The sequence below is a fragment of the Miniopterus natalensis genome, chromosome 6 (assembly GCF_054644295.1).
Source record: "Miniopterus natalensis isolate mMinNat1 chromosome 6, mMinNat1.hap1, whole genome shotgun sequence".
In the NCBI taxonomy this organism is placed as follows: Eukaryota; Metazoa; Chordata; class Mammalia; order Chiroptera; family Miniopteridae; genus Miniopterus; species Miniopterus natalensis.
Window position 1 is genome coordinate 55,512,881 of NC_142086.1, and position 18,756 is coordinate 55,531,636.

The 18,756-nt window shown below is 43.9% G+C and overlaps 2 protein-coding genes across 7 annotated transcripts in view; one reads left to right on the top strand and one right to left on the bottom strand.

The window, feature by feature from the left end:
• Positions 1-10,630, top strand: part of C6H3orf70 (chromosome 6 C3orf70 homolog) — a 52,598-nt gene extending 41,968 nt beyond the window's left edge. The window contains exons 2-3 of one of the 2 annotated variants that reach the window (XM_087818258.1): positions 5,757-5,925; positions 6,118-10,630. In XM_087818258.1, coding sequence (XP_087674384.1) covers positions 5,757-5,925; positions 6,118-6,310 — 362 coding nt within the window. In that variant the 3' untranslated portion in view covers positions 6,311-10,630. Of the gene's footprint in view, positions 1-5,756 lie in introns of both variants that reach the window. The other variant, XM_087818257.1, reaches the window with a different exon arrangement.
• A 5,318-nt stretch (positions 10,631-15,948) lies between these two features.
• VPS8 (VPS8 subunit of CORVET complex) overlaps positions 15,949-18,756 on the bottom strand; it is a 200,688-nt gene continuing 197,880 nt past the window's right edge. For 3 of the 5 annotated variants that reach the window (XM_016200097.2, XM_016200096.2, XM_087818259.1), the window contains one exon: positions 15,949-16,650. In XM_016200097.2, coding sequence (XP_016055583.2) covers positions 16,501-16,650 — 150 coding nt within the window. In that variant the 3' untranslated portion in view covers positions 15,949-16,500. The remainder of the gene's footprint in view (positions 16,651-18,756) is intronic. The other 2 variants (XM_016200099.2, XM_087818260.1) reach the window with 1 other exon arrangement.

Genomic DNA, 18,756 nt, shown 5'->3' on the forward strand with positions numbered 1-18,756 from the left:
TAGCAAACTAAGATTCTATTTCACAGGAATATTTTGAGGACAAGCTTCAGAATGTATGTAAGTTCTTAAGAAAAGGAACTAGGGATCCTTGGAGAAATGGCAGATTCCTGGACTGGGGCAAGAAGTACAGATAAGCTGGTAATATCTTATGGTGTCAGAAGTAAGGATGTCTTCAAAAAAAGGATGGGGGCATGCTAAAGGGACGCATGTGAACTTGAAGGAGCTCCCAAGAGCTAAATCTGGGACAATTGGAGCAACAAAAATAATGATAGTAACGGATTACAATTTATAGAATAGAATAAATATCTGTGAGTCAGTGTTTTTCTAAATATATACTTGGATAAATAAATGAGGGAGAAAGAATAGCTCTTGCTTACCTAGGATTCTAATTAATAAATATGGAAGGGATGGTGGAGGTGAAAAATCACTGGCACCAGAGCAGTGATTGCTGCAGACCGGATCTATCTGTGCGTGCTAAAACTAGCAGGCGAAAGTGGGATGAGAAACAGGATATTTGCATAGTTTTAGAATATCTCCTCACAAGATACTTAATAATTTCAAAGAGAAAAGTACTAACTTTACAGTGGAAATACCTAGACATATATAGCACATTAAACAAATGTTCAAAGTGAACATCATCTGTAATGAGCTATCTTAGTATGTACCTTCTCATAAAATGCTCAGAAAAGGGTGGGTTTTTTCTTATTGTTTTAAATTATATATATTATTTTGAAAAAAATAGATTCACATGCAGTTTTTTTATTGCGATATTAACTGACATACAACATTATATTAGTTTCAGGTGTACAACATAGTGATTTGATATTTGTATGTGTTGTAAAATGATGACCATAATAAGTCTAGTTAACATGTCTCCATACATAGTTACAGATTTTTACTTATGATGAGGGCTTTTAAGATTTACTCTCTCAGCAGTTTTCACATGTGCATTACAGTATTATTAACCATAGTTGCCATGCTGTACATCCCATTCCATGACTTATTTATTTTACAACTGGAAGTTTGTACCTTTCGACTTCCTTCACCCATTCTGTCCACCCCACACCCTCTACCTCTGGCAACCACAAATCTGTTCTCTATCTATGAGCTTAGTTTTTTTTGTTTTTGTTTTTAAGATTCCACATATAAGTGAATCATATGGTATCTGTCTTTCTCTGAATTATTTCAATTAGCATAATGCCTCAAGGTCCACACGTGTCGCAAATGGCAGTAGTTCATTTTTTATGGCTGAACAATATCCCATTGTGTGCATGTGCCATGTTTTCTTTACCCACTCTTCATCAGTGGGCACTTAGGTTGCCTGCATGTCTTGGCTATTGTAAATGATGCTGCAGTGAGCATGGGGGTGCATATGTTTTTTTGAGTTAGTGTTTTCGTTCTCTTCAGATAAATACCCAGAAGTGGAATTTCTGGGTCCTAAAGTAGTTCTATTTTTAATTTTTTGAGGAAACTCCATGTTGTTTTCCATAGTGGCTGCACCAATTTACATTCTCATCAGAAGTGCATTAAGAAAAATACAGAGCGATCCTGTGTATCCTTTATCTACTTTTCCCCAAAGGCAACTATAGTTGCAAAATAGTAATGCAGTATCATCACCAAGATACTGACAGTGACACAGTCAAGTCACAGGACATTCCCCTCACTACAAAGATCCCTCATGTTGCCATTGTATAGATATACCCCTTTTTAAAAAATTGGGTTTGCTCATTATGAAGCTATAAGAATTCTTTATACAAGTTGGGGCAAAAGTAGGTCTGTAGTTTGTATGGAAAATAATACAATAATTAATAAATAATAATACAAGAAGAAACTCTGTCTCACGTACTCACAACTGTAAACCTATTTTTGCCTTACCCTGTATATTCTGGATCATACGGAGTTTTCCTTCCAGTCTGTTAATATAGTGAATTATATGAATTAATATTTTAATTTAAAAAATTGTGGTAAATACATAAAGATAAAATTCACTATCATTACCATTTTTCAGTGTGCAGTTCAGTGGTATTAACTGCATTCATATTGTTGTGCATCCATCACCACCATCCCTTTCCAGAACCCTTCATCCTGCAGAACTGAAACTCAGTACCTGTTCATCAACAGCTCCCCATTCGCTTCTCCACCGGCCCGGCAGCCGCCATTCTACTTTGTGTCTCTATGAATTTGACTGCGTGCCTCCTATAAGTGGAATCATACAGCATTTGTGTTTTTGTGACTGGCTTTTTTCACTTAGCACAATGTCTTCAAGGTTCATCAGTGTTGTAGTTTGGGTCTCCTTATGCTTTAAGGCTGAATAATAAAATTTCATTGTATGTATTGTTTTAAATTATATATATATATATGTGTGTGTGTGTGTGTGTGTGTATATATATATATATATATATATATATAAATAAAATTATATATACCATATCGTTTCTCCACCCATCGTGGGCACTTGGGCTGCCTCCACCTTTTGGCTTTTGTGAATACTGCTGCTGTGAGCACGGTGCACAGATCTCTCTTCGGGATCCTGCTTTCAGTTCTTTTGGATTTATACCCAGAAGCGGAATTGATGGATCACACTGTAGAACCTCCTTTTATTCTCCCTCTGCTCTGCTCTTCTCTAAGCCCCGACACTCGATATCTTTTCCATTTAGAGGTTTAAGTTTTAAAAGTTCTCATACATTTATTTCTTTAAATAATGTAGTAAGTCCTTCGTTAAGAAGATGGTCTAGAGAATAGAGTATAGCAGTTATTGAATGTCCTGGCTAAGTGTCAGGAAACCCGTTTGTTTCAACCCTTGCTATTGCAGAAGCGTGTTAGTTCCTTTTATTCTCTTAGGAAGTACAGTAGAGTGGACATAATTGAGTCTCTCAGTTACTTCCTGATCTTGCTGTGCTTCAGGGCTGTCATTGTGAACATGGACTCACAGCATAGTGTACAGAGTAGAAATTACTGGGGACTGGAGCAACGTTGACCCCTCTGAGCTCTTTATAAAACCAAATCCTTGATATGAGTTTGTTTTATTTTATTATTTAGGTATTTATAAGCAAATCAAACAATATTTGAAAGATGTTTACTAAGCTTTGTTTTTCATCTGGCCATCTTTACTCATTTGTTTCTTCTTGGCCTTCCTCTTTGCGTCTGTATCCCATACGACCAGGTAAATGGGCGACCTCCCAGCTCTGAGTAAACACCTTCAGTAGGTATAACTCTTGGAAGGAAATGGACTCTGGAACGCAGGACTCATTTCCCTCTCCCAACTGCACTCCTCTTTCTTTTACTGCACATCAAGGAAGAAAAACAGAGCTTTGGAGGAAAGAGGATTAGAGAGAGAAAGAGGCAGATGAATCAAGAACAAGAGGAAAAACAAAGAAATTACTATGAAGAAGCACAAAGGAAGTGGGCGGGGCAGGTGAGGGAGAGGTGAGTGTGGTTAGAGACACTCCAGTCAGGCTTTCATGATCTCTTCTTTCTTTGGACTAAATAAAACCCTGATCCCTCCTGGGTCTAGGGATCAACTGCCAGGAACCTCCTGTGGCTGTGACAAGTAGGTCACTAAGTCGGTGGCTACTTGGGTGGAATGAACGTAGTGAGCATTCTGCAACCAGTGTTTCCTGAGGGCCTGCCACCCACCGCTTCCTGAGCTCCATTCCATCATTCCACTGGCCAAGGATAGAAAAGACCAAACTTCCATTCCAGGTGTTTTGTTAACTGCTCTCTGGACAGAAGGGAGTAGTCCCCTGGGTTCTCCAAGCCCCTTCTCTGTCCCCTGCCTGGATACGTCTTTCTCTAATCCTGGGGCTGGCGGATTGCAGGGCCCACCTTTTTTCCCTTCAGCTGATAAGCCCACTTGTAACAATTGGAGGCAGAGGTCCTCTCATGCCAAACTGTTAGATCTTACATGATCTGACTTTGCCTGACAAGCAGTAGTACCCTGTTTTACAGGAAACAAATGAAAAGACCTGACATATTTTAAACATAGGGCAGGTATGGCAGGTTCTTCTCACTTGCATTCTTATCAGCCCATAGGGTTTGCATGATACATGTCCAGGTTTGGGAGTGACCTGGGAACCCAGAGGCTTCACATTTTCAATGTGCCTTTTCTATATGTTCCTCCAAAATGAAGATGAATATATTTTAAGGTAATTTTGTTACAAAGAAATTGTGGTATCTGAGTCTACTTCTCTTTTTTTGTGTGCAGAAGAAACAGAAGTAAAAAACACAAGCAGGCTCGATTGATCTAATAGATCACTGATGTGCTGTTTGTGGCTTAGTTTGCTGCTCACATTTCTGATCTGAAATTGCTATTCTGCTTAATTAGCTTATTTAAACAATCTAAGGTAGTTCGTGTTCTAAATGCGACTCCTATCCTAGAATTTTCAGTCTGACCAAGAAATAAAACAGACAGGAGTCACACAGTGAGTGACTTAGCTGCATCTCTAGGATGTCACAAGTCAGTGTTTCTTAGCCAGGGTGAATTTGCCCCCCCAGGGGGTATGTGACAATGTCTGGGGACATATTGACTGGGGAGAAGGTGCTACTGGTATCTAGTGGGTGGAGGCTGAGGATGCTGGTAAATATTCTGCAGTGCATAGGAGAGCACTGGTCCAAAATGCCAACAGTGCTGAGGTTTAAAGCCCTGTCATAAATAGTGTGTGGCAGATACGGTGTGGACTGATAAATCAGCTCCATAGGAAAAACCAAGATGGTGCCCGTAATTGTTGCTACTGCCTCTGGGTTTTTCTGTGTGTTTTTTTTTTTCTTCCATATTTCTATTTTGAAATCATTTTTATTTTATTTTTTAAGTTTATCTTTATTGTTAAAAATATTACAGATGTCCTCTAAATCATTTTAGATTCATAGCCTGGGTAATTTTCATCTCTCTGTTTCCTTAGCACTTTGTATGTGGGAGGCTTTGCTAAATGTTGAATGAAATCAGAGAGAAGGACAGGCATGTCAGGAGCTGACCCATTAGGTGCCGCTTCATGTAAACAGTGAGAGAGACACTGAGGGTTCAGTCCAGCAGGTTACCTCCGCTCTGTGCCCGCATGTTCCTTTGCTTCTGCTTGGCTTCGGCTGCTTAGTGCCAGTGGAGTTGGTGTCATGGGGAACATCTCCTACTTAGGACACCGAGGAGCTCTGGTCTGGAAAGAGACCGTTCCACACCCTACACCTTACCCCAGCCATGGGGGGTTGCCACAGCCCTGTAGGCCATCCGTCACTTTGGAATATGTGTGTGTGTGTGTATTTTGATTACAATACAGAAACCTAAAGTCAATCTTCTGTAATCCCAACAATAAATTGGTATATATTCTTCCAGTTTATGAATGTATATTAACATATAATCATTAAAAATAAAAGTGGAACTATAATTTTATTGTGTATTATACTGTTTTACAATTTGTGCTTTCACCATACTGTATCATGGACATTCTTTATTCTGTCTAGCATGTGGAATAAGTCACTTAAAATATATGTCTATAAAATAAAGATTATTGTATCCACCCACCTACTTCAGAGTCATTAGAAAGATTCAAATATAGTTAAGATTTGTAAGGCATGTTGAGTTTTCTAGATGAAAATACCATGATGTTATATACCATGGTCTGTTTTTAATTGATTATAACAATATGGAATGATTCTATTATTAGTTTCTTTTGAGATGTTATTGAAATATTTTTAAGAACATTCTGACTCTTGGAAAGAAACCATTGTGGCTTAGATTTCGACTGCTTTCTCTGTGTTCCCCATAGGCAAATACGTGTATCAGCCTATGACTCCCGTGGAACAGCTTCCGAGCACTGAGATTCCTGCGAAGCCTCGGGAACCCACAAACACCATTCAGATCTCAGTCTCTCTCACTGAACACTTTCTGAAATTCGCATCCGTCTTCCAGCCTCCCCTCCCACCTGATTCACCAAGGTACTGTATGATCTCAGACCTCTTTATTGACAACTATCAGGTTAAATGTATTAATGGGAAGATGTGTTATGTGCAGAAGCAGCCAGCACCACATTCCCACAAAATGAGCCCTCAGGAGGTCTCTGCACACGATGCCTTAATTTCAAAAGAGAGCAATACGCCAAAAATAGATCACTGCTCTTCTCCCTCAAGTTCTGAGGACTCCGGGATCAACGCCGTTGGGGCTCACTGTGTGGAGTCGTGTGATGAGGACACGGAAGGAGCGGAACTGAGCTCAGAGGAAGACTACAGCCCAGAGAGCAGCTGGGAGCCCGAGGAGTGCACCCTCCTCTCGCCGTCACAGTCGGACCTGGAGGTGATCGAAACGATGGAGACCACCGTGTGAGTCAGGCAGGAGGCCGCGCCTGGGCCCCAGCTGGGCATTTGTACTTTCGTTGGATGGAGCCTTCTTCCAGCGCAGTTGGTGTTTTCTACCCTACTCTAACCACCATAGCAGCTCAGTGGTCTGCTGATTAGCTTCACTCTTAAATTAGTCTTATAACTAAGGTATTGTTTTCTTTTGTATCTTGACTTACTTTCTATGTAGCATCTATCTGGTGTCATGAATTGTGACCCAGCCTTAATTTCACTGGGAACTTTGTGAGCGATGAAGTGCTGATCACAGAGTAGCGTGGACCAGGCTGAGGAGCTACCCAGAGTGAAGGAGACAGTATTTTCTAAACACCCAGTTCTTCACAGGAAAACTCTTGGCAGTTCCTCTTGGCATGCTGACGGGCACCGCTGCTGCCCTGCTTGTCCCTTGTGGGAATGGCATGAGCGAGGGCAACAGACTGTGCCCTGGTAGATGTCGTTCTCTCCCTTTCCCTTTCTCCTCACCACTGCACAGCCCAGGGCCAGCTGCCTGGCTGACTTCTAGGAGGGTAGTGAGGGCCAGCTCGGCCCCTGGCTGTGGCCAGTGTCTGCACAGCCCTCCGTCACCTGGGGCTGAACTAGACCTTCATTTAAGGAGACGACATCTTCAATTTCATGCTCAATCCAGCTTTTGCTGAGTGCGTACACTCTGCAGGGTGCTGTGGGGATACAGAATGAATAAGACCTGACTCCCCACGTGAAGGAACCACGGGTTAATAATGGAGATAAGACATGCAGGTAGCATTACCCAGGATGCTCTGGGAACCCAGGGAAAGGAGAGATGTACTTGGCTTGTAGCTGGGGAATGTGTTGCAGCATTTGAGCTGGTCTCTTGGGTGGGTTTCCCAACATTTCCCTGCTTTTCTTAATTGTCGTTCAAATCTGGGAAAAACTTTTAGGAAGTTATACAGCTATTATATTTAGGAGGCAGCCACATCTGACGTCTTAAGAAAATATCAGTAATAGTTTTAGTTAGCATGGAAATGCTAAAGACAGCAGTCCTTTAGGGATTAGGAATGAATCTAATAGGTTTGGTGAATTCTGCTTCATTTGGTTGTATGAAGCATTAGAATGGCTTAGGTGGGAAATGGATTAGAATTCATTACAATGCATGGGTTTTTATGCAAATACAAAAGCAGTTGAAATAGTTCACTGCTAAGTCAGGAGAAAATATTTTGTGTAGTCATTCATTTTACTACAGTAATACTCATGGTCTGTTTTACATATTCCCTTTTCTCACACATACAAAATAGTGAGTAATTCTATCTTATTTAGCTCTCTTCAGAATTCTACTCCCAGTCTCCATTTATACCAGGTGTTCTTGTGTGTGAGTTGGTTATCTGCCATTTCTCCAAATCCTCTCTCTCTGAGGCATAGTTAAGAATCCAGGAAATTTAACATATGGCCTAATGAAACTAGAACTATCAGAGTTGGAGATAGAGAGCTACTTCTTATATCCTAACTACCCATGAGTGTGCTCTGTCGGCATTGTGGCACCTCTCTTCTGTGCTACGTTAGTTTGTATTTTAAGAAATAAGAGGAGGTCCATTGTGTTCCTCCCTGAAGCCTCCACTTGGGTTCCTTCACAAATCACTAAGCAGACTCTGCTTTCCTAGTTGTATGTGTAGTTCAAGTGGCTGGCTAGGACACTCATTAGGTTTAGGTGCCTAAACATCCAGAGGGTCTAGACAGCAGAGTATGCAGGTTCCTCTGAGAACAGTGTCAGTTAAAACTTTCTAAGCTAGATAGAAAGCATAAGGATTCCCACTTATGAAATGTAAGACTCAACAAGTCAAACCATTAAAGTGGTGAGGAGCTCCAGGAATGGGGCACAGTAGAGGGCAGGTGGGGGGGCAGTGAGGGGCTTCCACCCTGGCCTGGCCTCCCAGCCCAGGTGGCTTAGGGACAGATACCTGCTGAGCCCCGCCTGAGGTTCTCAGTGCCTCCCATGATTGAGTGGCCAGCTGAAGTGAGCTCAGAAGCTGTACAGACAACTGTTGTTATTCAAGGTGGTAACAGCAACGTCAGTGTCCTGTCTACCCTCCCCGCACGCCCCCCCCACCCATGGGTGATCTCACTGAATTCCCCAGTGCACATACAGAGGGTTTTCTTTCTCTGCACTGTTCCTACCGGTTCTCTGCTCTGGGCCCACATTCCTCATTCCAGTCCATTAAACTAATTGGAGTCAACCACCAGGTCTTTAAACCCATGGAAATTCATGGTCACAGGGCCCTGTTTCTGAAGCTGGCTGTTCGGGGTTGGGCCTTTTACCAATAATATCTATAACTTTTAAAACTCTTGAACTGCCATTCAGAGTAGCCACAATTTTAATGGATTTTTGGATTTAATAATGGTTGATAACACTTTAAATATTTGCACAATCTCTTTATAATTAAAAACTCACTAAGCTTAGCTTACTACTGTATACTTTATAGAAATTGGAGATGTTCCATTCGGTTCTAAATATTAGATGCTCCTGGATCTCAACCTTTTCTAAACAAGCACAAGCAAGAATTTTGTTTGTCCTAGTACTGTTAATATTAATAATTCTCTAGAAAATCATATATGATTGAACCAGAATTGTTTCTTTATGCTTGCATTCCAAAAACAACTGACAAGGATATAAAAATGTGTGGTTTCAACTTAAATTCTAGCCTGTTCTGTTCTATATTATATAAAAGAATTTCTCTGTAATCCTGATATTATATTGCTCTTTTGTATAAGCATATTTATAGGCACTTTAGAAAATATTTAGATGCTACGTGTATTATAGGCATTGGAAACAGTCATGTTAAATAGCCTTTTGGTTAATACTTGTACACTGAGAGATATGGAAGCTTTTGATTTGGACCTGGTGGTGTGCTCACCTGAACAGAGGGTTGGGCTGTGCAGATGGAGAAACTGCTTTCTTGGGCTTTGTAAAAACCTGGCCCCATTTCTACTTTTTGAAAGTCGGTGTAAGAGGTGTTAGGTAGAAGATACAAAATAAGTGCTGTGTGGAATTTAGCTTGCTTATCGCACCAAAATTTATTTTAGAATTTTCAAGTTTCAAATATGCTCATAACTTCTCTGAGAAATGACAAAGCAATTAAAATGCTTTGTAGTTGTAGTTAGTTGGTACATTAACAAATACGGCTTTACCATCAAATCTAGATTTTTTTTTACCTTGTAATTTTCAAGATTTGGAAAGAGAGTTTGAGGAAAACTCTGAAGAAAAAAAGGTTGCTTTCCTAGAAAGGGAAAACTTGTGGTTCAAGGTAATACTATAGAAAATAAAAGCACTAAAACCAGAACCTAGCCATGAAGTTGTCCTGAAGTACCTTTTGGATTTGATCTAAGATTTGATTCTGGCTGGGGGGTGGGGTTTTATTTCTTAACCTCCCTTCCTGGCCTGTTTGAAGTATCCCGGTTTTTATGGAATTGATCATAACTACTCCTCTTATGCAGATTTCTCTATTTGGGTGATAGGATACAACCAGATAATTTAAAAAGCTGTCAGAATACCCAGATATGTTTGGCAGTATAAATACCACTAGCCAAGGAAAAAAGCGTACGATAAAATAATATTTATATAGTCAGCTCTTGGTTATTCCATCTTGTTTGCAAAATTTTATTGAAACGTTTTGGCTACATGAGGAAAACAAAATTTTAACTGTGTTCTTTCCTACTCCCCTCCCCAGAGGAGCTGTGAACCACAATGAAGGAGGCCAGCTGTATTTGAGGCTTTTTAGAAAGTAGTTTGTGATCAGTGTCTTGCCCTTGAGGAGGGGAGAGGGAAGTAGGAGTTCTGCTCGCTTCATCAGTGCCGTGATCCCAGGGATGTCAGCATTTCTCACATCCAAGCATAAGTACAAGGATGCTTCTCAAAATTAATACTGGAATTTTAAACATTTTATATGCCATGGCTCCCTTTCATTATGGATAATTGAGAGTGGACTGTATTAGGAAAGGGCCATGTTTCTATAGTGCTTTGAGTTCCTTTTTCTATTAAGGTGGACGCAGTGCTCTCTGATATTCCGAACAAGTCTGAAAGCAGATCATCTCTAGAGATTTAATACTGAGCTTGCATATCATTCTGTTCATACACTTTTTTAGGCTGTTCTTACCTTACAATATTCACTTTCTGTGTTATTTTTTAAATTTGTCTGTTTTAAATTTTTAAGCACAATGTTGACCATTCTGTAATTTCCTAAAATTATATTGTTTTCTTACAGACAGCTCAACTTTCCTTTATGTAAAGTACTTTAGGAAAATAACTACCTTGTAAAATAAACGTAATTTTTTTTCTTTTGTACCAGCACAAATTTTATATTTTGGAGTTTGGAATGTTCTTTCCCTGCAGTTCGGAGAGGTTCTGACTTAAATAACAACACAGTGAGCTAAACAAAACAAAACTTGCATTTGTACAATGTGAAATATTTATATTGCATGTTTACATTGTCCCAGGAAATAAGCGGTTTACATCATTATCCCATTTAAACTTTATAAACGCTTCGTGAAATGCAGGTAAATGTCATTATCCATAATACACATTCATCGTCACCTCTCCTGGTAACTCCCAGAACCCTTTGTAATGAGAACTTTTTTGTTGGCTACATTAGGCTTATACAGATAACACTTACATTTTCCCACAAACGGTGTATCTTTCACACAAAGCTACAAGCTTTGTATTCATTTTACACACACCACGTAGACAGTTCAACCACACGCCCTTGAGGTGCAGCCACTTGGTCACCAAGGCTCACGGTCAAAACCCCAGGCTGGCAAACAAACCCAGGAGCTCAATTTTTACATTTAGCACCCCCAGAAAAGAACAACTCTGGGGTTGGCTTTTATTGAATAACCTCACTAGGACTGCTAAGTAAATCCTTTTATTAGTAATATCATTGTTAGTATTAATTATAGCTCAATATTTACCTTACTGCTTTCTATGAGTAACCCTCACAGCAACCCCTGAAGGAGATTTCAGCACCCCCATTTCACAAACCAGGAAAAGAATTCGGGAAGTAAATATTTTTGCTGCATGGGGCACCGTTTGTAAGTAGCGGGAGTCAGGATTTGAACCCATCACTTTGGCTCTAGAGCTCACCGTCCTGGCCCTTTGCCTGTGTTGTCTACTCTTGTGGCCCTTCCCACCCTCAAGGTACTTGGGAGGCCAAGTGAGGTGGCTGCCTAGTGAGCCTGGGAGGAGAGCCTGTCCCCCACTCAGCGAACACCTTCCCACAGGCTGGGGGTCACGCTGCCCCCCGGGGGGCTGCGCTCCAGGCAGTGCTGAGAAACAGCCACAGGCTCCCTTCCCCTTTCCTCTTCTGTACTCCACACAGACCTCCCGCAACACGCACACGTGCGCGCACACACCATCTTTCTGCAAATACCTCAGTGCTTTGATTAGACCACTGTTTCTTCCATGTTGAATCCCATCTTGACTAGCAGTCAGGGCTAGTAGCTCTCTCTGCCTTCACAAAAGATAACTTGTCTTTTAAAATGACTTCTACAGACAGCTAATCTCATCGACTGTGTGTGCATTCTTTTAATTTAACTTCATATAATTGTATTGCCAAGTTCTAGAGGCATTTCACTGTAGCCTCTTACAATTGCTGACTACACACACTTTTATTCTGCAATAAACTTTAATTTAGCCCCTCATCCTCATTGCAGTTCAATCACTGGGAGCTGGTAATGCCTTTAACCCTTGGTGTGCCACCCCCGTTCTGTGCTGACACAAAGCTGTGGGTACGACAGGATCTTGGGACTCTGGTTCGCCACAGTAGGGTTCCAGGAGGGGCAGCTAGAGGCCAAATGGAATTCTTCCGGAGCCAGGCAGATACGGGAATTTGGCGGGAACACGAGAAAAGCAAGGCGAAATAAATATGCCTAGACATTAATGGTGGGTTTTTTTGTTTTGAATTTTCCTAGTTTTCTAAAATAGATATTACTTTCATAGTGAGAAACAAACCCAGCAAGTTATGTTGGCCGTGACGAGTCCTAGGGCGGTGAGTGCGGGTGGAAACGGACAAGCCTGACCAACTCATGAGCCTGTTGGGCTAGACTAACGGCTGGACTGGGGAGTGTGTGCCCTGAGCCACCTGGCTTCCACCGAGGAGCGACCCCGCTCCGGACTTCCAACCATGGCTGCAAAGCTCTTGGGCCAGTGGGCTGGGGAGAGAGGAGAGGATTTGTTTCTTACTGTCTTTCTCAGTCCCTAGCCGGAAGCTCTGCTGTGAATTTGGAGATGGGAGATGAGAAAGGTAGGGCCCTGGTGCGACATTTTAGCCCTGTGTGACACCTAGCCTGTCACCTAGTGCAAAACCCCAGGTGACTTATCCCAAGACAGAGATCTGAGTGTCACTGCAAGATGATGACAGGAAAGAGCATCATGGATCAGCGAAGCACCGAATGGGGGCTTACCAAGCATTTCCCAGCGACACTGGTAGACAGAGCGGGGTAATTTTGTGAGTTTGGCTGAAACAACCAAGAGCTAAGTCAACTATAAAGGCTGGTAAGTCAGTCATACACGGCAGGTAAGTAGCAGAGCCAGAGCCCCAACCTGCCACCGATTCCAGATGCAGCCGGTGTTACTCCCTCAGCTTGAGGCTGTGTGGTCAGACCCTGCCCTGCTCCTCAGGCCTCCTCCCTGCCCCCGAGGCCCCCTTGCACTAGGCCCACCCCAGACAGACCAGCCCCAGCAAAGTTATCTGTGCTGGTAGAAGTCAGGATAGTGTTTGACTTGGGGAGGGGTGCATTAGGAACAGGGAATTTAAGGGGACCTCTGGGGTGCTGGTCATTTGTTTGCTTGATCCAGGTGCTGGTTATACAGGTGTGTTCACTTCGTGAAATAATCCAGCTGTATACATACGGTTTGTGAACATTCTGTTCATAAGGTTTACTTAAAAAAGATGATTATTTTAAAGAAAATGTGGTGATACCTATTCTGTTTTAAGCACTGTGCTGTGGAGGACATGGAGTGGACAGAACGTGATCCTGACCTCGAGTGTAGGAGACGGACAGGAAAACACCCACCTGTGGAACTGAGGTGAGTCAAACTGCCGTTTTCCGTCTGTAGCCCCGGGAGGCTTCACAGAGCGTCAGGGTTCAGAGGAGGCTGGCGGAGAAAGATGGCAGGGGCTCCACAGAGGAGGGGCCGTGGGGTGAACTCTAATGACCGAGGCTGCCCTCTGGGAGCTCAGCAGTGCTCAGACTCCCTGGGGTCCTGGAGGTGGCCCTGGGCTGCCCAGAGGACAACACACCAGGAGGCCTTCCTGCATCCCTGGGCCCGTCACAGGCATCTGATTCTGGGGGCACCTTTGGAAAAACATTTCCACCAGACAGCCGAGTAGGAGCGTGCAGCTTCTGAAAGGATCCCCAGAGCCCTGAATTACTCACTGAAGCACATTGAGGGGGCCGCTGCCGGCTTTCATCTCCCACAGTCACGCTTCCCCCTCCCCCGCAGGCTCTGGCTGGTACGTGCTACTTTGTAAAGCATCTTCCCACGTCACTGGGACTTGCTGTAGACGGAGCAGGTCGCTTTCATCCTTACTTTTCAGAAGAGCAAACGGCCTTCCTCAGCTCACAGGGGCGCCAGTGGCGGGGCTGTGCGTAGAGCCCGAGGCTCCTTCCAGCAGTCCCTTCTGCCTCCGGTGCAGAACTGGGTGCAACTCTGCCCCTGGTGGCAGGAGGGAGGGGCAAGTGCAGGGTGTGGGTGTGGATGGGGGGGGCATTCGCCTGAAGCTGGGAGCTGACAGTAGCCATGTTTTCAGGTTGTCCATTCAGATACTGGCTGTTCAAGGAACAAAGCTGTGATGACACTGCTGTGTGTGGCCACCCAAATCCACTCCCCTCTCCCCTCAGGGCCTGATTTCCTTTCAGAGGATCATCCCCCCCCACCCCGGGGGGCAGCATGGGAGGGACATTCAGACCAGGTACCTACCCTTCCCAAATGGTGCCTGAAGGGTTTCTGGAACCTCCCTCCCCCAGATCTTTCCTCTTACCACGCATCACAGCCTAGGGGTCTGCATGTGACCAAGCAGTGGAGCTGGAGTGGGGCCCTCAGAGATGCCTGCTCTTAGTTTGCCCCTCACCCTGGGAGCACCTGCTTCCTCAGTAAGCTCCATGGAGATGGCAGCTGAACCACTGCTGGTGCTGAGTCTAGAAATATTTCAGACTGCTCTGAAGTGGGACCTGACATCAGTGCAGACTAGGACATGCACTTGGTGCCACAAGACGGGGGACAGGGACAGTGGCTGCCTGGTGGCAAGGACTGGGGCTCAGCTCAGGCCTGCACATCTCCAGAACCCAGCACTTAGAGTCGGTTTCTCACCTCCCCTTGGGGGAGACAAGGCAGCTCGTCACATCCAGTCCAGAGTTGCTTCTTAGGCAGGCATGACCTGCACATGAAGCTACTGTAATGTACGCAGAGGTGCTGACTTGAACGACAAGCTAAGGAACTCGGGATGATAAAACAGAGGCTGGAGGAGAGTGATTTGTTGTTGACTTTCAGTTGGAGCTGGTGTTCTGACACTCAGTAAGCTGCCTGGAACAATCACCAAGTGTGCTTTGAGAATAGCAAACTCCTTTGGCCTTAATTTTAAGCTCATTAATAAACCTGTAATCTGGGGAGGGAGCATCTTGGCTCTAGAATCAGTTTTGAGTTCAGGTCTCTGCTCACTTCTTGTGTCACCTCGGTTAACCTATTTATCATGTCTGAGCCTCAGCTTTCTCATCTGCAAAATGGGGTTGAGATTATCTCATGTAGCTACAACCAGCATCCAGTGGGTGTTCACTTAATGCTCAGCCACTTCCTCCAGTGTGGCCTCGGTACACCTCCATCAGGTGCAGCGGGTTTCGGGCGGAGTTTCACAGGCTCACCTTGGAGGGATCTCGGGTTTGGGTCCAGAGCACTAAAATAGAGCACTGCAGTTAAGAAAGTTGTAATCTTTTCTCCAGTGGAGGGTTTTGCCTTCAATTTGTAAAAAAACCCTGTGAAGTGCAATAAAGGGTGGTGCAGGGAAATAAGGTCTGCCTGTATGATAAAAGCTAAGCTGATATTTCAGGGTATTTGCTAAATGTTTACACGCATTGTTTCATTTAGTCTTCAAAACAGTTCTATTTTATAAGAAATTGAAGCTTAGAGAAGTTAAATGACTTGTCCAGGATCACAGCTAGTATGTGGCCAAAGCAGGCCCTACTATCAATTAAAGGCCAGCAAATTTGCATCTAGTTCATGCATCTATTGTCTGTGGGCTTGGTTAGCAGAAGCCAGTCCATGAGAGTCTGATCCTCTCTGAGCAGACTGCTGAAAATGGAGCACCTCAGCCTGAGGTGGAAACCTAGTCTGTGTGTGGTGACCTCCTGTTGTTGGTTCAGTGACGTACAAGTCTCCAGGGCCAAGAAATGTAAAACTGCTGCTCTGGCAGCCAGTCCCCATCAAAGGAGCACTTGGGTGGCTGAGCGGCTCTGAGTGAGTCGTGATGAAGCTGCTTATTTGAATAAAGGTAGTGTTGTCACAATCAAGGTCCTCGACTTTAATAAAATGGAATAGCGGTACTAAGTGTTCTAAATGTCCTTTATGGCTTAATAGGTTGAGGCGAGACAGCCAGCCAGGAGGCCCGCAGAACTTAAACACAGAGGCATTTATTAGAAAGGGAAAATCTTACACTCAGATGGGTTTTAACATAAACACATCAAAAGGGAGATGCCCCCACCCCACAGGTCCGTGGCTCCCTCCAGTGCAGGTTTCAGCTATGCTGCAACCTGGCCCACACTGTTCCCAACAGCAGCAGAAGCTGAAGTCCCTCCATGTTACCTGCCAGCTGAAGGAGACGAATATGACAGACTCCGATGCCATCTGCATGAACTCCACCTATTCTCTAGGCTTCCGGGGAAACAAAAAAGTCCCAACAGCAAAGCACATTTTCTCAAAAAGCTGGATGGAGGCATGTGACATTCCTTTGCTTAACAAGCAAAACAGAATCAACTAGTCTGGTGAATCGATGCTGTGGCAACATCATGGAAGAGTCGGGGAGGGAGCCTCCCTCAGGAGTGATGGGCATGGAGAAAGCCTCCACCTTGGACCCTCTGCTCAGAAGTGTGGGAGGCAGTGGGGGCCAAGCCAGTCGAGAGGGGTCACCCCCAGTTGCCTTGGGATCGTCTCTGGTCTTGGAGGCCTCAGTCCTCAGTTACAGGCGGGGGAATGAGCTGCAACTGGAAGTTCTCGTTCTGGAAGATGCTGCTGAAAGCAGGGTCACTCTGGGAGCCACCAAATGGCCTGTAGTTCTCACTGCCTCGGCTCTGGGACAGTTCTGTAAGGAGAGCCAGCTGCAAAGGAGGGGACACACATCAACCAGGGCAGTGGGGACAGAGAATGTGTAGAGGCTGGATGTGGAACAGGGTAGGGGGATCCTGAGTCCCCTCCCTCGAGTATAAGAGGACCATGCTGCACTGCAGGAAGAGTATACACACTGGGTTTGGATCCCAGGTCTGCATCTACAAGTAATGTGACTGTGGACAAGATCACTAAACTCCCTCCTTTAATAAGAGTGGACTGGGTACGTCCTGCAGGCACATCAAACTGTAATCCTCTGTGCTGATGGAAAGCCAACTGATTCTGGGCCATCAGCACTCTGAGTACACGTCCTCCAGCTGGTGCCTGGCCCTGTGGCCTCGCCCTGAGCTGAGGTTCTCCCCTTTGCTCATCTCACTGCACTCTCTTGGTCAGTTCTCAGGGTGAATGAACCTGCATTACAATCACTGTCTCTGACTGCTCTCTTCAGTCACCTAGATAGTTCCAAATGAATGTCCAGCTGCCATTCAAACTCAGGGGGGCTCCAGGGGAAACTCAGAGACTCTACCTTCTCCTTTAAGAATCCTGCCTGCTCCCAGCTTCCCTATTTCCACCAATGACACCAGTGAAAACCTCACTGTTAGTGGCTCAGTTCTGGAAGAGCTGCCAAGGACAGAGAGTGGCAGGAGGAATGGTTAATGCCAGCCCATTGGGAAACCAGGCCCTGCCACTCAGAGGGGTCATTATTTTTACCTCAAAGAGGCCTCTGCAAAAGTAGGGAGCCTGATGGCCTGGCTCCCTTGATGGCCCTTGAGATTCCCTTGATGGTGAGAGGACAGATGAATTCCACACCCAAGGTCCAGGTCCTTCCCCTGGACAGGACGGCTGTGAGGAGTGAGCCATCACAGGGTAATCCAAGCTGGAAGTCTGTGGGGACTTCTGATAGCCCCAGGTAACTGGTGAGCACTTTCTAGGTGCCAGTACTATGCTAGGTCCTTTACATGTGTATTACTTCTTAAAAATTTTTTAAGTACAGTTGGTATTAAAGTATTAATTATATTAGTCTCAGGTGTACAATATAGTGATTTGACATTTTTATACCTTACAATGTGATCACTAACTCTAGTAATCACCTGTCACCATGCAAACTTATAATATCACTGACTATATTCCCCTTCACTTTTATCACCCATCCTCCACCTGCTCCCCTCTGGCAACCATCCTTTAAGTCTCTGTTTCTATGAGTCTATTTTTTTGTTTTCTGTGTTTGTTTAGATTTCACATATAAGTGAAATCATATGGTATTTGTCTTTCTCTAACTTATTTCACTTAACATAATTCCCTCTAGGTCCATCCACGCTATCGCAAATGGTAAGATTTCATTTTTTCCTTGCCTAACATTCCATTGTATACATTCCACTGTGTATATTACTACTTTTTCTCGTTCATGTATCGATAGACACCTAGGTTGCTTCCATGTCTTGACTGTTGTAAATAATGCTGTAAAGAACACAGGTGTGCATGTATCTTTCGAATTAGTACTGTTCTCTTCAGATAAATATCCAGAAGTGGAATTGCTGGGTCATATGATAGTTGTATTTTTAGATTTTTGTGGAACCTCCATACTGTTTTCCACAGTGGCTGTGCCAGGCTACATTCCCACCAGCAGCGCACCAGGGTTTCCTTTTCCCCACATCTTTGCAACACATTATGTTGTCGACTTTTTGACGAAAGCCATTCTGACAGGTGTGAGGTGGTATCTCATTGTGGTTTTGATCTGCATTTCCCTGGCGGTTCATGATGCTGAGCATTTTTTCATAAGTCTGTTGGTCATCTGTATGTCCTCTTTGGAGAAATGTCTTTTCATCTCCTCCGTTTGTTTGAGAAGGATAGGTAAGAATTCTTTAAATGTTTAGATTTACCTGTGAAATTTGGTTCTGGGCTTTTGTTTGTTGGGAGTTTTTGATTGTTTCAAATTCATGGCTAGCACTGGTCTGTTCAGATTCTGTTTCTTCCTGGTTTACTCTTCGAAGGTTGTGTTTCTAGAAATTTATTCATTTTTTCTAGATTCTCCAATTTGTTGGCATATAATTGTTCATAGTATTATTTAATGATCCTTTGTATTTCTGTGGTGTCAGTTC